At 43.4% G+C, this 17,934-nt stretch overlaps 1 protein-coding gene across 1 annotated transcript in view; it reads left to right on the forward strand.

Annotated features, from left to right (window-relative positions):
- Window positions 1–14,974, forward strand: part of LOC126188670 (uncharacterized) — a 202,231-nt gene extending 187,257 nt beyond the window's left edge. The window contains exons 15-16 of the mRNA XM_049930275.1: window positions 1,761–3,382; window positions 10,818–14,974. Of these exons, the coding sequence (XP_049786232.1) occupies window positions 1,761–3,382; window positions 10,818–12,986 (3,791 nt within the window). The 3' untranslated portion in view covers window positions 12,987–14,974. The remainder of the gene's footprint in view (window positions 1–1,760; window positions 3,383–10,817) is intronic.
- Window positions 14,975–17,934: the final 2,960 nt, after the last annotated feature.

The raw sequence follows: 17,934 nt of genomic DNA on the forward strand, positions 1-17,934 counted from the left end.
GCCATTGACGTCAGAAGTGAAGTTGCGCATAATGCAGCCTATTGCGCACAGTTTGAGTCGTAACACGACGTCCTGTGGCTGCACGAAAAGCATTATTCAATACGGTGGCGCTGTTGTCAGGGTTCCTCCGAGCCATAAGCCATAGGTAGCGGTCATCCACTGCAGTAGTAGCATTTGAGCGGCCTGAGCGGGGCGTGTCATCGACGGTTCCTGTCTCTCGGTATCTCCTCCGTGTCCGAAGGACATCGCTTTGGTTCACTCCGAGCCGCCTGGACACTTCCCTTGTTGAGAGCCTTTCCTGGAACAAAGCAACAATGCGGACGCTATAAAACCGCCGTACTGACCGTCTAGGAATGGTTGAACTAAGGACAACACGAGCCATGTACTTCCTTTCTGGTGGAATAACCGGAACTGATCGTCTGTCGGGCCCCTCCGTGTAATGGGCGCTGCTCTTGCATGGTTGTTTACATCTTTGGGCGGGTTTGGCTCAAATGGCTTTGAGCACTATGGGACTACACTTCTGAGGTCATTAATCCCCTAGAACTTAGAACTACTTAAACCTAACTAACCTTAGGACACCACACACATCCATACCCGAGGCAGGATTCGAATCTACAACCGTAGCGGTCCCGCGGTTCCAGACTGAAGCGCCTACAACTGCTCGCCACATCGGCCGGCTTGGCGGGTTTAGTGACATCTTTGCACAGTCAAAGGGACTGTGTCTGTGATACAATATCCACAGTCAACGTCTGTCTCCACTGGTTCTTGGAATCGGGTTGAAGACCCACAATTGAAACGTACCATTTGACGGATAATAAAGAGAATGCTGCCTATTTGGGCCATGTTTTCTTCTCATAAAAAAATGCAACTGGTGAATCTAAGCATGTACTGTGTGATTAAAAAGTCAGTATAAATTTGAAACCTTAATAAACCACGGAATAATATAGATAGAGAGGTAAAATTGACACACATGCTTGGAATGACATGGGGTTTTATTAGAACCAAAAAAAAAAGTTCACAAAATGTCCGACAGATGGCGCTAACCGCTACCGTGACGGGTGAGAGGTATGCCGGTATGTTACAGAATCGCATCATCTCCAGCCTGGCTGATAAACACCTGCTGGAACGTACATGTTTATGCAGGATGGCACTCCACCCCATATTGCTAGACGCGTGAAAGATCTCTTGCGCGCGTCATTTGGTGATGATCGTGTGCTCAGCCGCCACTTTCGTCATGCTTGGCCTCCCAGGTCCCCAGACCTCAGTCGGTGCGATTATTGGCTTTGGGGTTACCTGAAGTCGCAAGTGTATTTTGACAGACCGACATCTCTAGGGATGCTGAAAGACAACATCCGACGCCAATGCCTCACCATAACTCCGGACATGCTTTACAGTGCTGATCACAACATTATTCCTCGACTACAAGTATTGTTGAGGAATGATGGTGGACATATTGAGCATTTCCTGTAAAGAACATCATCTTTGCTTTGTCTTACTTTGTTATGCTAATTATTGCTATTCTGATCAGATGAAGAGCCATCTGTCGGACATTTTTTGAACTTTTGTATTTTTTTTTGTTCTAATAAAACCCCATGTCATTACAAGCATGTGTGTCAATTTGTACCTCTCTATCTACATTATTCTGTGATTTATTCAGTTTTCAAATTTATACTGACTTTTTGATCACCCGGTACTTTATACAGCATGCGTTCAGGTTCGCCCTACTGTGTTTTGGCTAACGAAACGTTTTCTGCAAACAGAGCAACTGGCGGAGCTGCGCAAGACGAGCCTGGCGGCTATCCTGTGCGACAACTCGGACAACCTGACGCGCTCGCAGCCGTGGGTGATGCGCGCCGCAGCCGGCGACAACGTGCGTCGCAACTGCAGCGAGCTGGCGCGCCCCGACTGGTCGCTGTGGAAGGCGGGGCCGAGCGGCGCCTTCGCGCGGCCCGGCATCGCGCGCGTCTCGCTGTTCGAGGGCGCCAGCGCCGTGCGCGCCGCCGCGCCCGCCACCAAGACCAAGACCAAGATCCCGCACGTCGCCCTCGGCGGCACCGTCACCGGAGGCTCCATCACCGCCGCGGGCAGCACCGTGTGGAGCGGCGCGCTGCCGCTGCGGCTCCCCCTGCCGCTCTTCGACACCCTGGCCGCCACCGGCCCAGTCCCGGCCGGGGGACCCTTCTTCGCCGGCCGCGGCATCTACTGGGACGGCCACTTCACAGCCGACGCGTCCTCAGCCACGGCTCGCCTCCAGGGCACCTACACCGCGCCCAAATACCACGACGGCCCGCCGCTCAACTTCTCCGTAGAGTGGTCCAGTGGCACTTTCTCTTTCGACGTCATGCTCGCGTGGAATTCGACCAAGAACGGAACCATCGACATGTCCGGCTCTTACTGGTCGCCGCTGAGGCTGGAGACGACTAAGCCCAAGTTCGTGCTGACTACGGCGAAACCGGAGGAGGTGCAGAAGTACGCCGAGCAGCTGTTGGTGGCCGGCGGTCTGGGACCCGGAGTACCCAGAGCCCCCTTGATGATTCACGGTATACTCTCGCCGGACAAGACGTTTTTCACTTGGGACGGCAATGCGACGCTCATCCTGCCTCTACCGCCTCCGCCGCCACTTCCGGCTCTGAACGTCTTGGCGGCCGTGGCCAAGCCGAAGGAGAAGCGCGTCCAGGTACCGGTCTCGGTTCTCTCTGGTAGCGTGACCACGAGCAGTGGCGTGACGTGGTGGAGTGGAGAACTGCCCGCCGCACTTCCCGCCCATCCCTTCGACACGGTAGCGTTGGCTGCGGGTGCGAGCTTGACTCCCGGAGTTCCCATCTTCAGCAGTGGCATCCAATGGAGTGGCTCGCTGGTCAGCGACGGTGCGGGCGGCGCGTCGCTTAAGGGCAGCTTCTCCTTCCCGACCTTCACTCACGGTGCCCCCGCCAACTTCTCCATCAGCTGGTGGAGCGGCAAATTCGCGCTGCAGATGCGTTACTTGGGTAACACCACGTTAGACACCTACCTACACGATGGACAGCAGTGTTCGTCGCCACTCTTCTTCGTCGCCAGCCCACAACCCGTTCTCGGCACCGCAGCTGACCTCGACGACACGGAGTCCCTTGCCAGCGTGCACGAGATGTCTTCTCTCCTGATCGCCGCCGAGGAGTCTCTCGCACCTGCGCTTCGAGTGCCGATCATCCTCATGGGCACCTACTCGCCCGACCGCACCACCTTCTGGTGGTCTGGCGCAGCCACCTTCAGTGTGCATGTGCCACCCGCGCCACCCATGCCACCCATGCCACCGGTTGCTGCTTCCCAACTGACCATGCAACTGATGAAGAAGACTTCGCCCACTTCCAACTCCAACAAAGCACCTGTGGCTCAACAAAATATGGTAAGGCAATTTCTCACTCCGTTGCTATACGTTTTGTTTGACTGCAGAACAACGGAAATCGGAAGGGAAAATCATGCCAGCAGGTCTGAAAATAAGGGTATCCATTAGCTCTGCAAACTTGCTTCTGCCATTTTTAAATAGACGGCAACAGTGGCATATGACGATGCAGGTGGTAGGTCGTAAGTCTCATACAGTAAGCTTAGACATTTGTAAACTCAACGCCATCAAAATATTAGTCGATTTGTGATTGCATCATAAAATTATTGTCGTTTGAGTAGGCCTATGTCTATTTAAGAACACAACTCTCGTCATTTCCTGTAAGTTTTACTTTTCTGCTTTAACGTGAAGAAATCTGCGGCTGAGTCTCTTAAAATGCTGGTTAAGACCTATGGTATGGCACCTATTAATGAACGAACGTTCAGAGAATGGTTTCAACGCTTCGGAAATGGTTATTCTGATGTCGTAGGCCGGCATTGTGGTGGACGAAAAAGGTTTTTAGACCTACCGAAGCCAACAGGAACAATCACAGGAGATCGTCATCGAAAGCAACTGATGCGTTTGAACCTTACTCTGAAAGACAAATGCCCACGATACAGCAATAGAATGAAAATGTGATTTTTCAGCATGACACTGCTAGACCCCATGTCTCAAAACCCGTCAAAACATTTTTGGAAGCGTTGAAATGGGAAGTTCTACCCCATCCGCCGTATTCGCCAGACATTGCTCCCTCTGATTACCGCCTTTTTCGATCAATGGGAAGACCAGCACTTCCGGTCACACGAACACGTGCAAAATTGGATCAGTTCGTGGATCTCCTCAAAATACGTCCAGTTCTTTCGTTGCGGAACTCGTATGTTTTCCGAAAGATGGGAGAAAGTAGAGGCCAGGGATGGTCAATACTTTGAATAGTATTTTTTGTAAGTTCTTCACAATAACGCTTCGAACTTCGATAAAAAAAGGCCGGAAGCAAAGTTCTAGATATAATATGAAGTATTCGCCTCGAAAAAAGCTTCCATCATTGAAACGCACTGATTTTGTCTCCGTATTCACCCTTCGATGCGACACATTTTTTCCGAACTATTGATGACTGACTGAAGAGCTTGATTGTAGAATTCTTTATTGTGACTTTTCAGTAAATGTTTCACCTCGAAAAACAGTCAGTATGGAAATGACTCCTCATACGAGTAAACAGGTAAAAGTCACTCAGGTAATATGGTTCTGGGGGTATGGAGAGGGGAGGGGGGAGATGGAGGAGGAGGACGAGTGAATCAAAATTTGATAGTACAAATAAGCAGCATGTATGAGTGTTTGGCCTTTGTCATGTTCAAGGCGTCGTGCAAAATGTCAAAAACTGACCCATGACTGATTTTTCCACTGATGATGTAATTTGTATCGAGGATAATGGTCAGGGCCCCAACGTTAGTAGTGTGTGGATGGGATGAGACTTCGTTCTGACGGGAGGCGTGCTAGCCCGTGTAGTTGCGATGAGCACTGTGTCTGGATGGCGCAGTGGTCAGTGCCTGTGCCTAGTCACCAGGAGATCCAGGTCCGAATCCCAATCTGGCACAAATTTTCAACTTTCCCCATTGAATTAAATCAATGCCCTCTTGCAGCCAGTGTCTGTAATTCCTTCCTGTCTTAACTTATTATTTACTTTATTCAAACTTATTTCGAGAATTTTAATGCCTATTAGTCGTATTGACAATATTTTTTAATGCAAGTCAAAACTTAAGGTATATATCTAACTGTCATTAAAAATTATGCAACGAATGCCGGTTCTTACAAGAAAGCAGTAACAGCAGCTGTTCAAAGTAAGGAACGCAGATTTCAATGCATGCTCTGACAGAGCTGAACGTGTTCAAAATCATTTAGCCCTTTCGCTTGCACGTTTTTATTATTCGGGAGTCAACTGTGGTTCAACCATTACTCTCCACAGTTTTTGTTGTTCGCCGTCGTGATTAATAATCCATGTTTGACAACCAATCACGCTCTGCAAACAGTAGTTAACTCCATTGTGGACATATCATGGATGACTGTGTACTGCTTATGAAATTAGCGTTACCATAGTCTATATGGCAGGTAGCTGTTCGTTATATAACACACACCGTTTAAAAACACGACCCCCACTTACACTTTTCATTCAGTACTTTGTACTACTTGAAATACTAATTTACAGCCATCGGTTCTTTATCTCAAAATATTCAATTTACGATAATATACCTTGTGTAACACTTACGGTCTAAATGTTTGAGATACCCTTTCTTTGTTATCTCCGACTCCATAACAGCTGCAAGCAAGATTACGGAACTGCAAATTAAGCCTCGTAAGACAAATTTGCATCTGCTTTCGTGATCTAGACCACTTTCATATTCCAGAGGCGCTCGACTATCAGTAACCAATTCGAAATTTCGTGGCACGACAAATTTTTGTCACAAGTATTTGGCAAGACACGGTTGGAGAGTTGATAGCAGAAAGTATCTTATTACCAGTCTGTGCACCATCACCAGATGTAATTCCAAGACCTTTTGAAGAGTTCGCTGGAACTGACAACAAGTGACGCTGTTGATGGTGCTACGTCAGTCAGCTGGAAATGTTGATCTCAACTGCACAAGCAACCCTCTCGGTCATCTACACTACACACCCCACCATCTGACTGTTCATAAATGGTAAGTCAGCGGCACAAACTCTCCGCTACGAACTACACTGTGTGGTCAAATGTATCCGGACACCCACAAAAACGCACGTTTTTCATATTAGGTGCATTGTGTTGCCAGTTATCCATATTAGCGACTTCAGTAGTCATTAGACATTTTGAGAGAGCAGAATGGGGCTCCGCGGAACTCATGGACTTCGAACGTGGTCAGCTGACTGGGTGTCACTTGCGTCATACGTCTGTACGCGAGATTTCCACACTCCTAAACATCCCTTGGTCCGATGTTTCCGATGTGATAGTGAAGTGGAAACGTTAAAGGACACGTATAGCATGAAATCGTACATACTGACCTCGTCTGTTGACTGACAGAAACCGCCGACAATTGAAGAGGGTCGTAATGTGTAATAGGTAGACATCTATCCAAACCTTTCTTCTTTTCTTTCTTTTGCTTGTGCCGTTTGTCCCGCGGATACGCAGGGTCGGCATGGTTAATCGGATGTGGCAATGTTAGTTGAAGGGGTGACTGGATGCCCTTCCTGCCGCCACCCCGTACGACGGACATTATCGCATAAGGGAGAAGAACTAACCCTTGCCGCAGTTGACAATATACATACAATAACGCATTCGTACACGGTACAATATTCCATCACAGCGTCTGGCCAGTTGTTGCCTACATTTTTCCTGCGCCCATAAGAAACTAATGATTAACTTAGCCCGCTTTGTGTAGAAGAGGTCAATCGTTTAACCGACTCGTTAAAACGTTGACTTCATTTGCTCCATATCCGGGAAATAGAAAAATTCAATTTATAAAATTTATCATCAGTACATTTTAAAAACTTTGGCTGCTGATAACAAGATTTGTCTGATACAACATTCCTGAGGTGGACAAACTAACACCGTCGTGTATGATAGCTTATTTATAGATGACTAACGTCAACGGGATTGCACGGTAGAAGTAATACCACCAAACTGCACACCTGTGTGGCAGCCATGTGATGTTTATTTTTATCGCCAAGTCAAAAACTTTACTTCGAGGCTTCAAAATTACAGTCTACTTCTGGAACACCAGCTGGAAATAGACAACCGTTCGGTCGCAGTAACAATTAACATTCATGTCAACTTTCAGCACTGATTTTTCTGACAATGTCATCGTATGCGTGAGATGCATCATAATTAGTTACCGAAAAAGAAATTTTTGAAAATATAAGTAAAGTTTGTTTTCCCCCGAATCTTGAGAAGGAACAACGTAGCTGTATGAATATTGTATTCGCTAGATGTTTTTTTGTGACGAGATTATTTTTGCTTCGAATGTTTGTACGACAAACACCATCCATCTACTTCCTGGAAGGAAATTGAGAACATGTAACAGAGTGAGTAAAAGTGGCAGTAAATCGACCAGGATGAAATTTGTAATTCCTTATAAATCTAAGTCGTTTGAGAAATTTATTTGCTTACATTGCTATAGTTTCATATTGATTTACTTACCTTATTAATCCTCCTATACCTACTTATGTAGAAACGGAAAAAAATACAAATTACAGAAAACTGCAGAATGCAATTGCGAATCGAACACAGGTTCTCTGATTTGTAGCCAGATGCCCTGGTCGCTACGCCAGCGTGGCCTCCGTTTAACAGCACATACGTTGTGGGTACAAAACCGGCAATCATAAAGTTTCTTTTCTCGAATTCTAGCAAAATATCCATTTGTGGATGTTGGTGAACAATGGTCAGTTTTCCGAATCGTTTGTGCGTCATAAATTTTAGGAGCAGTTTTCGCAAATACGGGGAGTTATTGAGCCAAAATATCTTAGGGTCCCTCAATTCAGGTTTATACAGGCGACCTGCCAAATATGAGCCGAATCGGTTGGCCGTGTCTGAGGCCTTTACCTTTTTAGATGTGTTGGAGGGGCTTAGGGAAAGTGCAATGCGTCTGTGAAGGAGATTGCGTACACGAAGCCAGCTCCAGAAATCCTAGACTATTGTTTCGGTATTTGGAATTCTTATAAAGTAATCATGACAAAAGAGAACGAATGAGACCTGCAGCTTGCATCGCAATAGGTCGATGTAGACCATGCGAAAGTCTATGACAAATGCTCGGGGAACTTGAGCTGTAACCTAGGAAGAACGACCACGTTGCTCTGGATTTCATGTTGGGTAAATTCAGAGTGTGTCAGGAGAAATGGAGAACATTTTATGTGTTCGTAGTGTAGATTAATTCAAATAAAATCTTTCATACAACATTAGTATAACTTTTTTTGTTGCAGAGATACAACTGTAACAATATAACTCAAAGAAATACCTACATAAGGTGTTAAACAGAGTTAGATGATTAAGTTCAAAGTTGATTTTCATAAATTCCACCTCCAACTGCATCGCACTTTCGATTTCTCTAGAGAACACCACGTTAATTCTTCTGAGCTTATCCGGCATTCTTTTATGATGGGAGCACTTTTCATTGCCCAAACGATCGAATGGTTTCTTCTGTTCATTTCTACTTTTTAGACTTCGCCTTTCAACCATTCCCCATAGGTAAAAATCTAATTTGGAAAGATACGTGGATCTTGGTGGCCAAGAAATGTGACGTAACCATTTCTGCAGATCCATCTTCCGGGGAATGTTAGATTGAGATGGTGAGTCGTCTGACGGCTAGTAGGTGCAGCAGCCTCGTCATGGTGGTAAAATATAGCCATCATTGTAGCTCGAGGTCTCCTTGAAATAACGTTAGAAGCTTGCTTTCAAGAAAGTGTAGATAGCGGGGTCCTGGAGACGATGCACTAAAACCACAAGTACAATCAAGCGATTTTTTGTCGTAGTTGAAGAATTCAGTTATGCAAAGTTAAGCATCAATTTTACAACTTGAACTTCAAAATAAAAATGACAGTCAATAAAGAAACCCAGATAAAGAGAGGTACTAACACGCGAAATAAAGATCTATCCCTGTAACCAGCTGTATGTAGCTATAAAAATTGGACTTCGTTATTTGGAATGTTTTATTCGATTTGGTCTACAGCACTGTCTCATGAAATGCCCTGCATAGAGACCCTGTATTCGAAGAAGACTGTGCCGTCAACTTATATATCGAGTAGCAATGATAAGAAAAAGAGAAAATATGAGTCGTAGATAATAAAACACGAATGGGTTAGGAAAGAAAATTGATAGTATCGGTACTCATCAGAATCTATCTTGAATTTTATGAAAACATTACCTGCATTTTCTAAGCTACATTTTATCTCCGTGTCTGGTCTCTAGCTTTCACAGAGCCACATTCCATGTTACTTAAATTGCTTACTCTTTGTATTAAGGAGCCAATGGTTCGTCTATTTGGATTTGTAAACGAAACCAGCTGTCGTGTGACAGTCATAAAATGCGTCCTTTTGGCATTGATATTCAGACCTTGACCTTTGTTGTGATCTCCTACTGTGATGGCAAGTTCTTGATCATTTAAGTTATCACCAATCGATACTGTATCGTCAGCATAGCGAACGACGCATTCTTGTCGGGCTCTTCCACAGATATTAACCAAGTCTGTGCTGTCTCTATACAGCGGACGTCTCTATGATATATATATATATATATATATATATATATATATATATATATATATATATATTTTTTTTTTTTTTTTTACCGAGTGATCAAAAAGTCAGTATAAATTTGAAAACTTAATAAACCACGGAGTAATGTAGATAGAGAGGTAAAAATTGACACACATGCTTCGAATGACATGGGGTTTTATTAGAACAAAAAAAAAGTACTGCTAGACGCGTGAAAAATCTCTTGCGCGCGTCGTTTGGTGATGATCGTGTGCTCAGCCGCCACTTTCGTCATGCTTGGCCTCCCAGGTCTCCAGACCTCAGTCCATGCGATTATTGGCTTTGGGGTTACCTGAAGTCGCAAGTGTATCGTGATCGACCGACATCTCTAGGGATGCTGAAAGACAACATCCGACGCCAATGCCTTACCATAACTATGGACATGCTTTACAGTGCTGTTCACAACATTATTTCTCGACTACAGCTATTGTTGAGGAATGATGGTGGACATACTGAGCATTTCCTGTAAAGAACATCATCTTTGCTTTGTCTTACTTTGTTATGCTAATTAGTGCTATTCTGATCAGATGAAGAGCCATCTGTCCGACATTTTTTGAACGTTTGTATATTTTTGGGTCTAATAAAACCCCATGTCATTCCAAGCATGTGTGTCAATTTGTACCTCTCTATCTACATTATTCCGTGATTTATTCAGTTTTCAAATTTATACTGACTTTTTTATCACCCGGTTTCCATAGGTTTATGTTGTGGTAAGCTATCAAAAGATTACTCATAATAAAATCTAATCTAATAAAACCCCATGTCATTCCAAGCATGTGTGTCAATTTGTACCTCTCTACCTACATTATTCCGTGATTTATTCAGTTTTCAAATTTATACTGACTTTTTAATCACCCGTCTTCCATAGGTTTATGTTGTTGTAATCTATCAAAAGATTACTCATATCAACACGCAAATGGAGTGGGAAAGTAAATCGGTAATATTGGTACGATGTACCCTCCCCCATACAATGTACAGTGGTTTGCGGAGTGTTTTGTACATGCTGTAGTTTTAGGGGATGAAAATACAAAGTTTCTTCAAAGACCGGCCACTTGGTTGTACAACTATGGTACATTTCACAAATACAAGCATCCTTCAAGCAGAAGTCTCGCTAAGCTTGGTGACCCAACTTATTGCGGGTCTGTAGCCTTGTGTGCAGTACGGTAATTGCTTTCCTCTTGTCCGGCAGGTGACGGCCGCTACAGGAGGCCTGGCTCGCCCTGGCGCCCTAGGGCTGGCGGTTACGTCAGGCTGGGTGGCGACCTCCAAGGCGACGCTGTGGTCGGGCACCCTGCCAGCCGCCATCCCGCTGCCGGCGTTCGATTCGCGCCCGGTCGTCACCGCCCCGACAGACCCCTTGGGAACGCCGCCCGTTTACGGAAGTGGCGTCGTCTGGCACGGCAGCGCCACAGTGCTGTCGCCTCTGGAGGTCTCCTTCTTGGGCTCCTTCTCTGCACCGTCCTACACTCACGGACCTCCACTCAACTTCTCCATCAGCTGGACCCAAGGGCAGTTCTCCCTACGTTGTAAGCTCTTGTGGAACGCTACGATAGATGGCCTGGTCGACCCCAACCTCGTCTACTCTTCCCCAATATACTTCCAGCAGATCAAGGTTCCTCCAGTGAAAGAAAAGAAAGCGAAGGACAAAAAGGTCGACGGCGGTGACGACAAGCCAGCAATGACGGTCAGTGACGACGTGATGCTGCAGCTGGCCACCGCTGTCGATGCCGTAGGTGACTCTGGCTTGCGTGTACCGGTCATCTTGCAAGGCAACTTCTCTCCTGACAAGACGACCTTCTACTGGAATGGCAACGCTATCGTGATGTTCAAGAAGAAGGCCCCATTGATGGGTGGAACCAGTAACGTGGCTCCTCGGGCGCCAGCTTCGCTCTTTCCAGTGAGTGGCTTCGGACCTTTCTCGTGGACGGCCCGACTTGGTGGAATGGTCACTTCTGGATACGTACGTGGAGCCAGCGACAGTGGCGGCGGGCGCGTCACGATGTGGGACGGTAGCCTGCCGGCGGCCATTCCCAGCCATCCGTTCGATTCCTTCCAGTATCCGACGGGTGCACTTATGGAGACGGCTTTCACTCCGATGGTATTCGGCCACGGCGTGACTTGGCAAGGTTCCATGACGTCTGACCCAGTAGCGGGCACAGCAATGCTACAAGGTACCTTCTCAGTTCCCAGGTATGTCCACGGTGTCGGACCGTTCAACTTCTCCATCGATTGGTGGCGCGGCGACTTCCAGTTTAACGTACAGCTGCTCTGGAACGTATCGATAGATGGTGTGGTGACTCCTGATCGTACTTTCACGTCGCCCATATTCTTTAGCGGAGCTACCGTCCTCGACAACGGCAAATCGTTGCTTTCTGGAGTCCAGATGACAGCCAGGGATGCCGCCATCGAGCTAGCTGAGGAGTCCGCCATTGCAGCTGGAGCTGTTCGTGCACCAGTTATCCTTCAGGGAACTTACTCGCCGGACAAAACTATGTTCCTCTGGTCTGGAAAAGTGGTTGCCTCAATACCAAGGATACCAACCACTCCACCGATGCAATTCCTATTTGAAGGCGCTGCTGCGGAGGATGGAAAGGATGCTAAAGATGCTAAAGGAGGAAAAGGTGGTAAAGGAGGAAAAGGTGGTAAAGGAGGAAAAGCAGACAAGAAAGATGATACAGGAGGCAAGAAGGATGGCAAAGGCGGAAAGCCCGCCGGTGGCAAATTTGGTGGCGGTGGAGGTGGCGCCGTTGGCCTAACAGGCATCACAGGCTACATCAACGCCAACTTCACCCTAGACCCCGAAGACCTTTATTACAATGATACAGCAACAAACACGACAAAGATGCGCCCGACATACCTGAATGTGTGGTCTGGACAGGTGCCGGTAACACTGCCAGTGCCATTCTTCAACAGTAGTCTGGTCGATCCACAGCCCACTGATCCCACAACAGCAGCTGCGCTGTCCATCACGTGGTCAGCTTCAATGGCTCCTGGCGGTGCTGCAGGAGCTATCAAGCTGAAGGGTACGTATAAACTTCCAGTATCAGTGATGGCCACTGTGGACCCCGATATCGACGTGGAGTGGTCAAGCGGTGAGTTCTCGCTGTCCGGCACGCCCCTGTGGAAGGCACCCCCGCCTACCATGGTGCAACCAGGCGTCAACTTCACATCACCAGTCTTCTACCGCAGCGTCGCGCCCACGAAGAGTACGATGAAGGGGTTGTTCGAAGGCGACCCTGCAGACCCCACAGCGGCTACTAAGGTGCCCATTATCCTGCAGGGCACGTTCACGCCAGATAACAGTGGCTTCGTCTGGTCCGGGAACGCGCTCGTCATTTTCCCATATGCTGCAGCCTGAGCGGGTCACTCTGGAAGGAACGTCAGTGTCACACTATCTGACAGTACTTTTCTTGTCTAACTATTACCAAAGCATTCTTCTACGCAGCTCTTCTGTCCAATGTCTTGGCCTTCCACACATTTATTCCCTTCCTTACTATCGTAGCTGTTTTTTTCCCCTTTGGAGCCGTCCATATACCCTTTTTCAGTATTACTATAACACAGCTTATTCTCCAATCAGTTCTACATCCCTCACACCTTACAGTCCATTGTATTTAATTCTGAGAAGCAATTTTATTACACGCGACGTTGTACTTTTCAGTCAAAACTGAAACATTTAATTTTATATTTTTAAGCACTTATTTGTAAATCAAACAGCATTTCATGGCTTTGAGCTAATTGTAACACGATTTCAGCAGATGATGTGGTGTTACTTGGCGTAATTTTCCGTTCTGCGGTTACTTTCCCTGTACACTTTAATAGCCATATTAAAACAGATACAGTGAAGGTGGAAGCACAAGTGTTCAACGAAATGTGTACTTAAGTAGGTAGCTCCACTAAAGAGAAGTATCAGTACATTTCTGTGTGAGCATCTACACAGCGAAGGTGACGAATTTTACGTGACAGTGTTGTGTCAAAGGTTGTATAACAAAGCTATTTGGTTTAGTTATCCGTGGCTCCAAACAAAACTCTAAGTCAAAGAAGTCTGATTTCGTATTGTACAGCTTTCTGAACCGGTGTATGATACCGCTATCGATTATTACCCTCACGTAACACCCAAGTTGAAGAATGACTGAAACATAAGTGAGGTTTGTAGAACATTTGTTCTCTAAAGGAAACAGAAAATAATAATGTTCATACTGACGTTCTTACCGCTCTAATTCAAGACTTTTCAAACTTGTTTCAGAATGGCACGCACATTTTACGTCGACTGCTATAGATCAATTGTGCCATTGGTAAGGGAATCTCAGTGATTAGCTGTAGAAAACAACATTTGCTTAGTCTGTCACCAGGTCACTCGTTCTGAGGGACAAGATAACAGTAAATTCTTCAGGTGAGAGTCGAGCGCCATCTCTTCCCTCGCTGCGTTCTCTTTGACGATGGGTAATTTTAGTTTTAGTCTGTTAAAAAAAACGCTATAGATTTAGCGAAAACAAGAATAGATAGTTGTACGTAAGTGACGAAATGACTGTAAACAATGTAATTTAATTACATATCTTACTTCATAAGTGATTACTTGAAACAGTTCTCAAATTCGGTTATTGTAAACAAAATATAATGCAATACACAAGCGTTACTTCTGCTTCCTCCATCACTTTCACGAGAAACATCGAAGCATTTCAAATTTCTGAGAGAGACAATCCAATGCCATATTTGTTTATTAGTCAGAGTTTTCTCGAGATTGCTCAGTATTGCAGGCATTTCGTCTTTGATATTACAAAGTGTAAACTGTGATGCAATTTATCGATAGTTTTTTTAACTCCTGTAAAAATTTTTTATACGTAGAACCTTTCTGCGAATTTAAGATTAATAACTGGCACGAGACATTTTCCTTTCAGTTTCCACTGACGTTTTATGTAATTACTAGCTTTATTTTCGTTACGAATTTGTTATTAATTATTTGTATATCTTGTGATCCTTAGAATCAGAATTACTTATTAGTGTAATCATATGAATATTTAAGTTTTTTATTAAATTATACACAACTAAGGGTATTAACACTAACAGACAATGGAAGAAAATATTTGTGGTGTTCATTTTGTATTTTATGTTGCGTTGTTGTATTTGAATCTATAATTTTGTGCTTAAACCATTAGTTAGTTTCGTATTTTTTAAAAAGACATTTTTTCTTGAATAATAATCGAATTTGTTTTCAAAGTTATTTCGTTTTCTAAAGTAAGCTATCCTGATTTTGTCAGTTGTGTTGCTGTTTTTAGAATACTATATGCTGATGTATCTGAACTCCGTCAAGAAGACACATTTTTTCAATAAAAATATGGAACATGTGAACATTCTTTTCTTGCGATCTAACCAACTGATGAAGCTGGAGTCTGCTCATCCTTCACATCGCTAGTTTTCCCAAACTCGTCACGCTATACAATACTGCAAGGATACTCCATCAAGTCGTCGACAACGTATTTGTGTAGTTATCGACATCTGAAAAGAACGAACTGGTCAAGGTATTGATTGTGTGAACTATTCAGGGCTATGCTAACGTGATCTGGCAAAACATTTTTTTTACTAAATCTTTTCTTCAGCTGAAATGCAAGAATTAAAATATTTAAAAAATGTGAATTCATAGCTGAATCATCAGTATATCTTTCAAGTTAACATTAGACAAGGAATTAATAATAATCTAATAAATGATAAAAATACTGATTATATCAGTGAGCATTTTGTATCCGCTGGAAAATATATTTTTAACGACCTACATTATTTTTAGGTCTTCTTGCAGCAAATTTTCTATATTCTATGCTACAAATTGTTTGAAATACTTTCAGATGTAGACTAGAGAAACAAAACAACAGAAATGCAACGATTGCAATGAGATATTTTTTTAAACAAAAATTTCAAGTGGACTACGAGAAAATAAAGAAGCGATATTAACGTTAACAATTTATTCAAATTTTTTAAAGGTAATAGTGAATTGTCAAGTTGTTGTTAATTAAAACGTATACACAAGAGGTTACATTTAAAATACTAGTAATAAAAAATAAAATATAATAAAAAGCACTCACACACACTAAACAATGATCTGTCTCTGAATCACCCTGCTATGTAGTCTCAAAACCGTCTGCATTTTAAGTCTTTTCCTTTGTAACTTAAAATGATTTTCCACCATCTTGTTCTATAAGGTAATTGTGTTACTAACTAATCCGTATTCTTCATCTTCATTTTCCTTTCTTAGCCAGTCTCGAAATTAACACGCAAATAAATGTCCCCTGACGTTCCATAACATTTAAATCAGCTGTGGAACACTGTATTTGAACTCTGGTTCTCCTGGAAATGAAACTAGCGTTTTATCACTGTGCCTGCCTGCTTGACGGTCCCTTCCATGCCAAACTCTTTCATTTTTTGTTCTCTTCGTCCTCTGAAAATATTCTACTCAGCCGATCTTTTTTATGAAAACTCACACGCCAACAGTAACTGCACATACGGTATCGGGACTAAAAATCCACCAAGCAACGCCATTTTTTTCGAAAGACTTTCAGAATTTTACGTTTGCTGCTATAAATTTGGTCTGAAAGCCTATACTGTATAATAATGGTTTTTTACTAATTCAAAAATTAACTGCTGCCAGTCACGATTATAATTTAATTAATTTATCTTGTGAAGGACGCATTTCGGGAAACTATTTTCATTGTATAACGCATTTCTGAGCAAAATCTGTTTGCTCACTAGGCTGCGTCAATCTGTAAAAACAGGTAAGATACATAAAACAAAAACTAAAGTTTCAACAGAATTGCTGTGATCCTCTTCAGGGTGACGAAGCTGCTTAGAGCAGTTTCTTGCTACAAGTAACGCCTACAAAAGCGACGCTTGCTGTGTGTAACTTATTGCAACGTTCCATAAACTTCAAGTTAACATATACACACAAAACTATGATTTTTAGTTTCATTTCGTGTTCAACAGATACTGGGAAACATGAAAGCATTTTTTATTTTTTATTTTGTGAGTTGCTGAAAATGTTGTAACTTGACGATTGTGTGTACCTGGAGATACAAGATGTTCTTAAAGTCTTAAAAATTTGTGTCAGCTTTAAGTAACTTCTATTTCAAAATGTTTTTAACTTATAACTTATCTTCCATAACACTTCTTGGTACGTTGAATTCTCTAACCGATTATTGATATGTCGTAGAGTAATAACGTAACAGATTTACTATGAAACACAGTACTGACAAGATCTTCTCGATTGCAACACTTTAAAAAAAAATCACTGAAATGTTTTTTTCCTTGATACTTGAACATTTTTTCACATTTAGAAAGCCTTACTTTTCCGGAAAACTTTTTAAAATTTCAGAACAGAGCTCTGTTACTTAGCTGGCTAGAGGTGGAAGAGTGGTCCGAGATACAACCCTCTCCCCAGATGTTCACGTAGAAAGTCACCAGTTAATACACACTGGTGTTATACGCAAACGCAATGGAATAAACGAGAAATTTGTGACTCGGTGAAACTGTGTCCATGTTGTTAATTAAAACAAAGACTTTCACAATAGTACGTAGAAAAAGTAACCATCTCATTATTATATAACCAAGTGATATTCTTTGTTTTGTTTGTGGTTTTCAGTTAGAAAACTGGTTTGATCAGACTGTCCAGGCTAGCCCACCCTTGTGAATGTCTTCTTCATTACAGAGCTAGTGTACACTATACTCTTCCCTTTGTTACGAAACTGACTATTCCTTGATGTCTCAGGACGTGTTCCAACAACTTATCTCTTCCGTTAGTCAACTTGCTTCCTAAAGCTCTTCTCTCTCTAATTCGATTCAATTTATCCAGCTAATCTTGAGCACTCTTCTTCGCGCAGCTTATGATGCACGTTTCACTTCCATAAACAGCTACACTTCAAATACTTTCAGAAAATACTTCCGAATATTTAGATTAATATCCTGTAATTCCCAATCAGTATTTTACATCCTTTTTGTTTCTGCCGTCGTCAGGTATTTTGCTGGGAAAATAGAAAAGACATATACTGCTTTTAGTATCTCCTTTCCTAATATAATTAGCTCTGCATCGCCTGATTCAACTAGACTATACGCACGATTATCATTGTTTTAATTGTATTTGCGTTCCTCGTGTATCATCTTTTCAAGGCGCTATCCATTCCGTTCAAGTGATCATCCAATTCCTTTATTGTCTCTGGCAGATTTAGTGTTATTTGTAAACCTCAAACTTCTTATTTCTTCTCTTCGTAGTTCAGTTCCTGTAACAAATTTTTCCTCTTTTTCCTTTACTGCTTGCTCTATATATA

The sequence above is a fragment of the Schistocerca cancellata genome, chromosome 5 (assembly GCF_023864275.1).
Source record: "Schistocerca cancellata isolate TAMUIC-IGC-003103 chromosome 5, iqSchCanc2.1, whole genome shotgun sequence".
Classification (NCBI taxonomy): domain Eukaryota; kingdom Metazoa; phylum Arthropoda; class Insecta; order Orthoptera; family Acrididae; genus Schistocerca; species Schistocerca cancellata.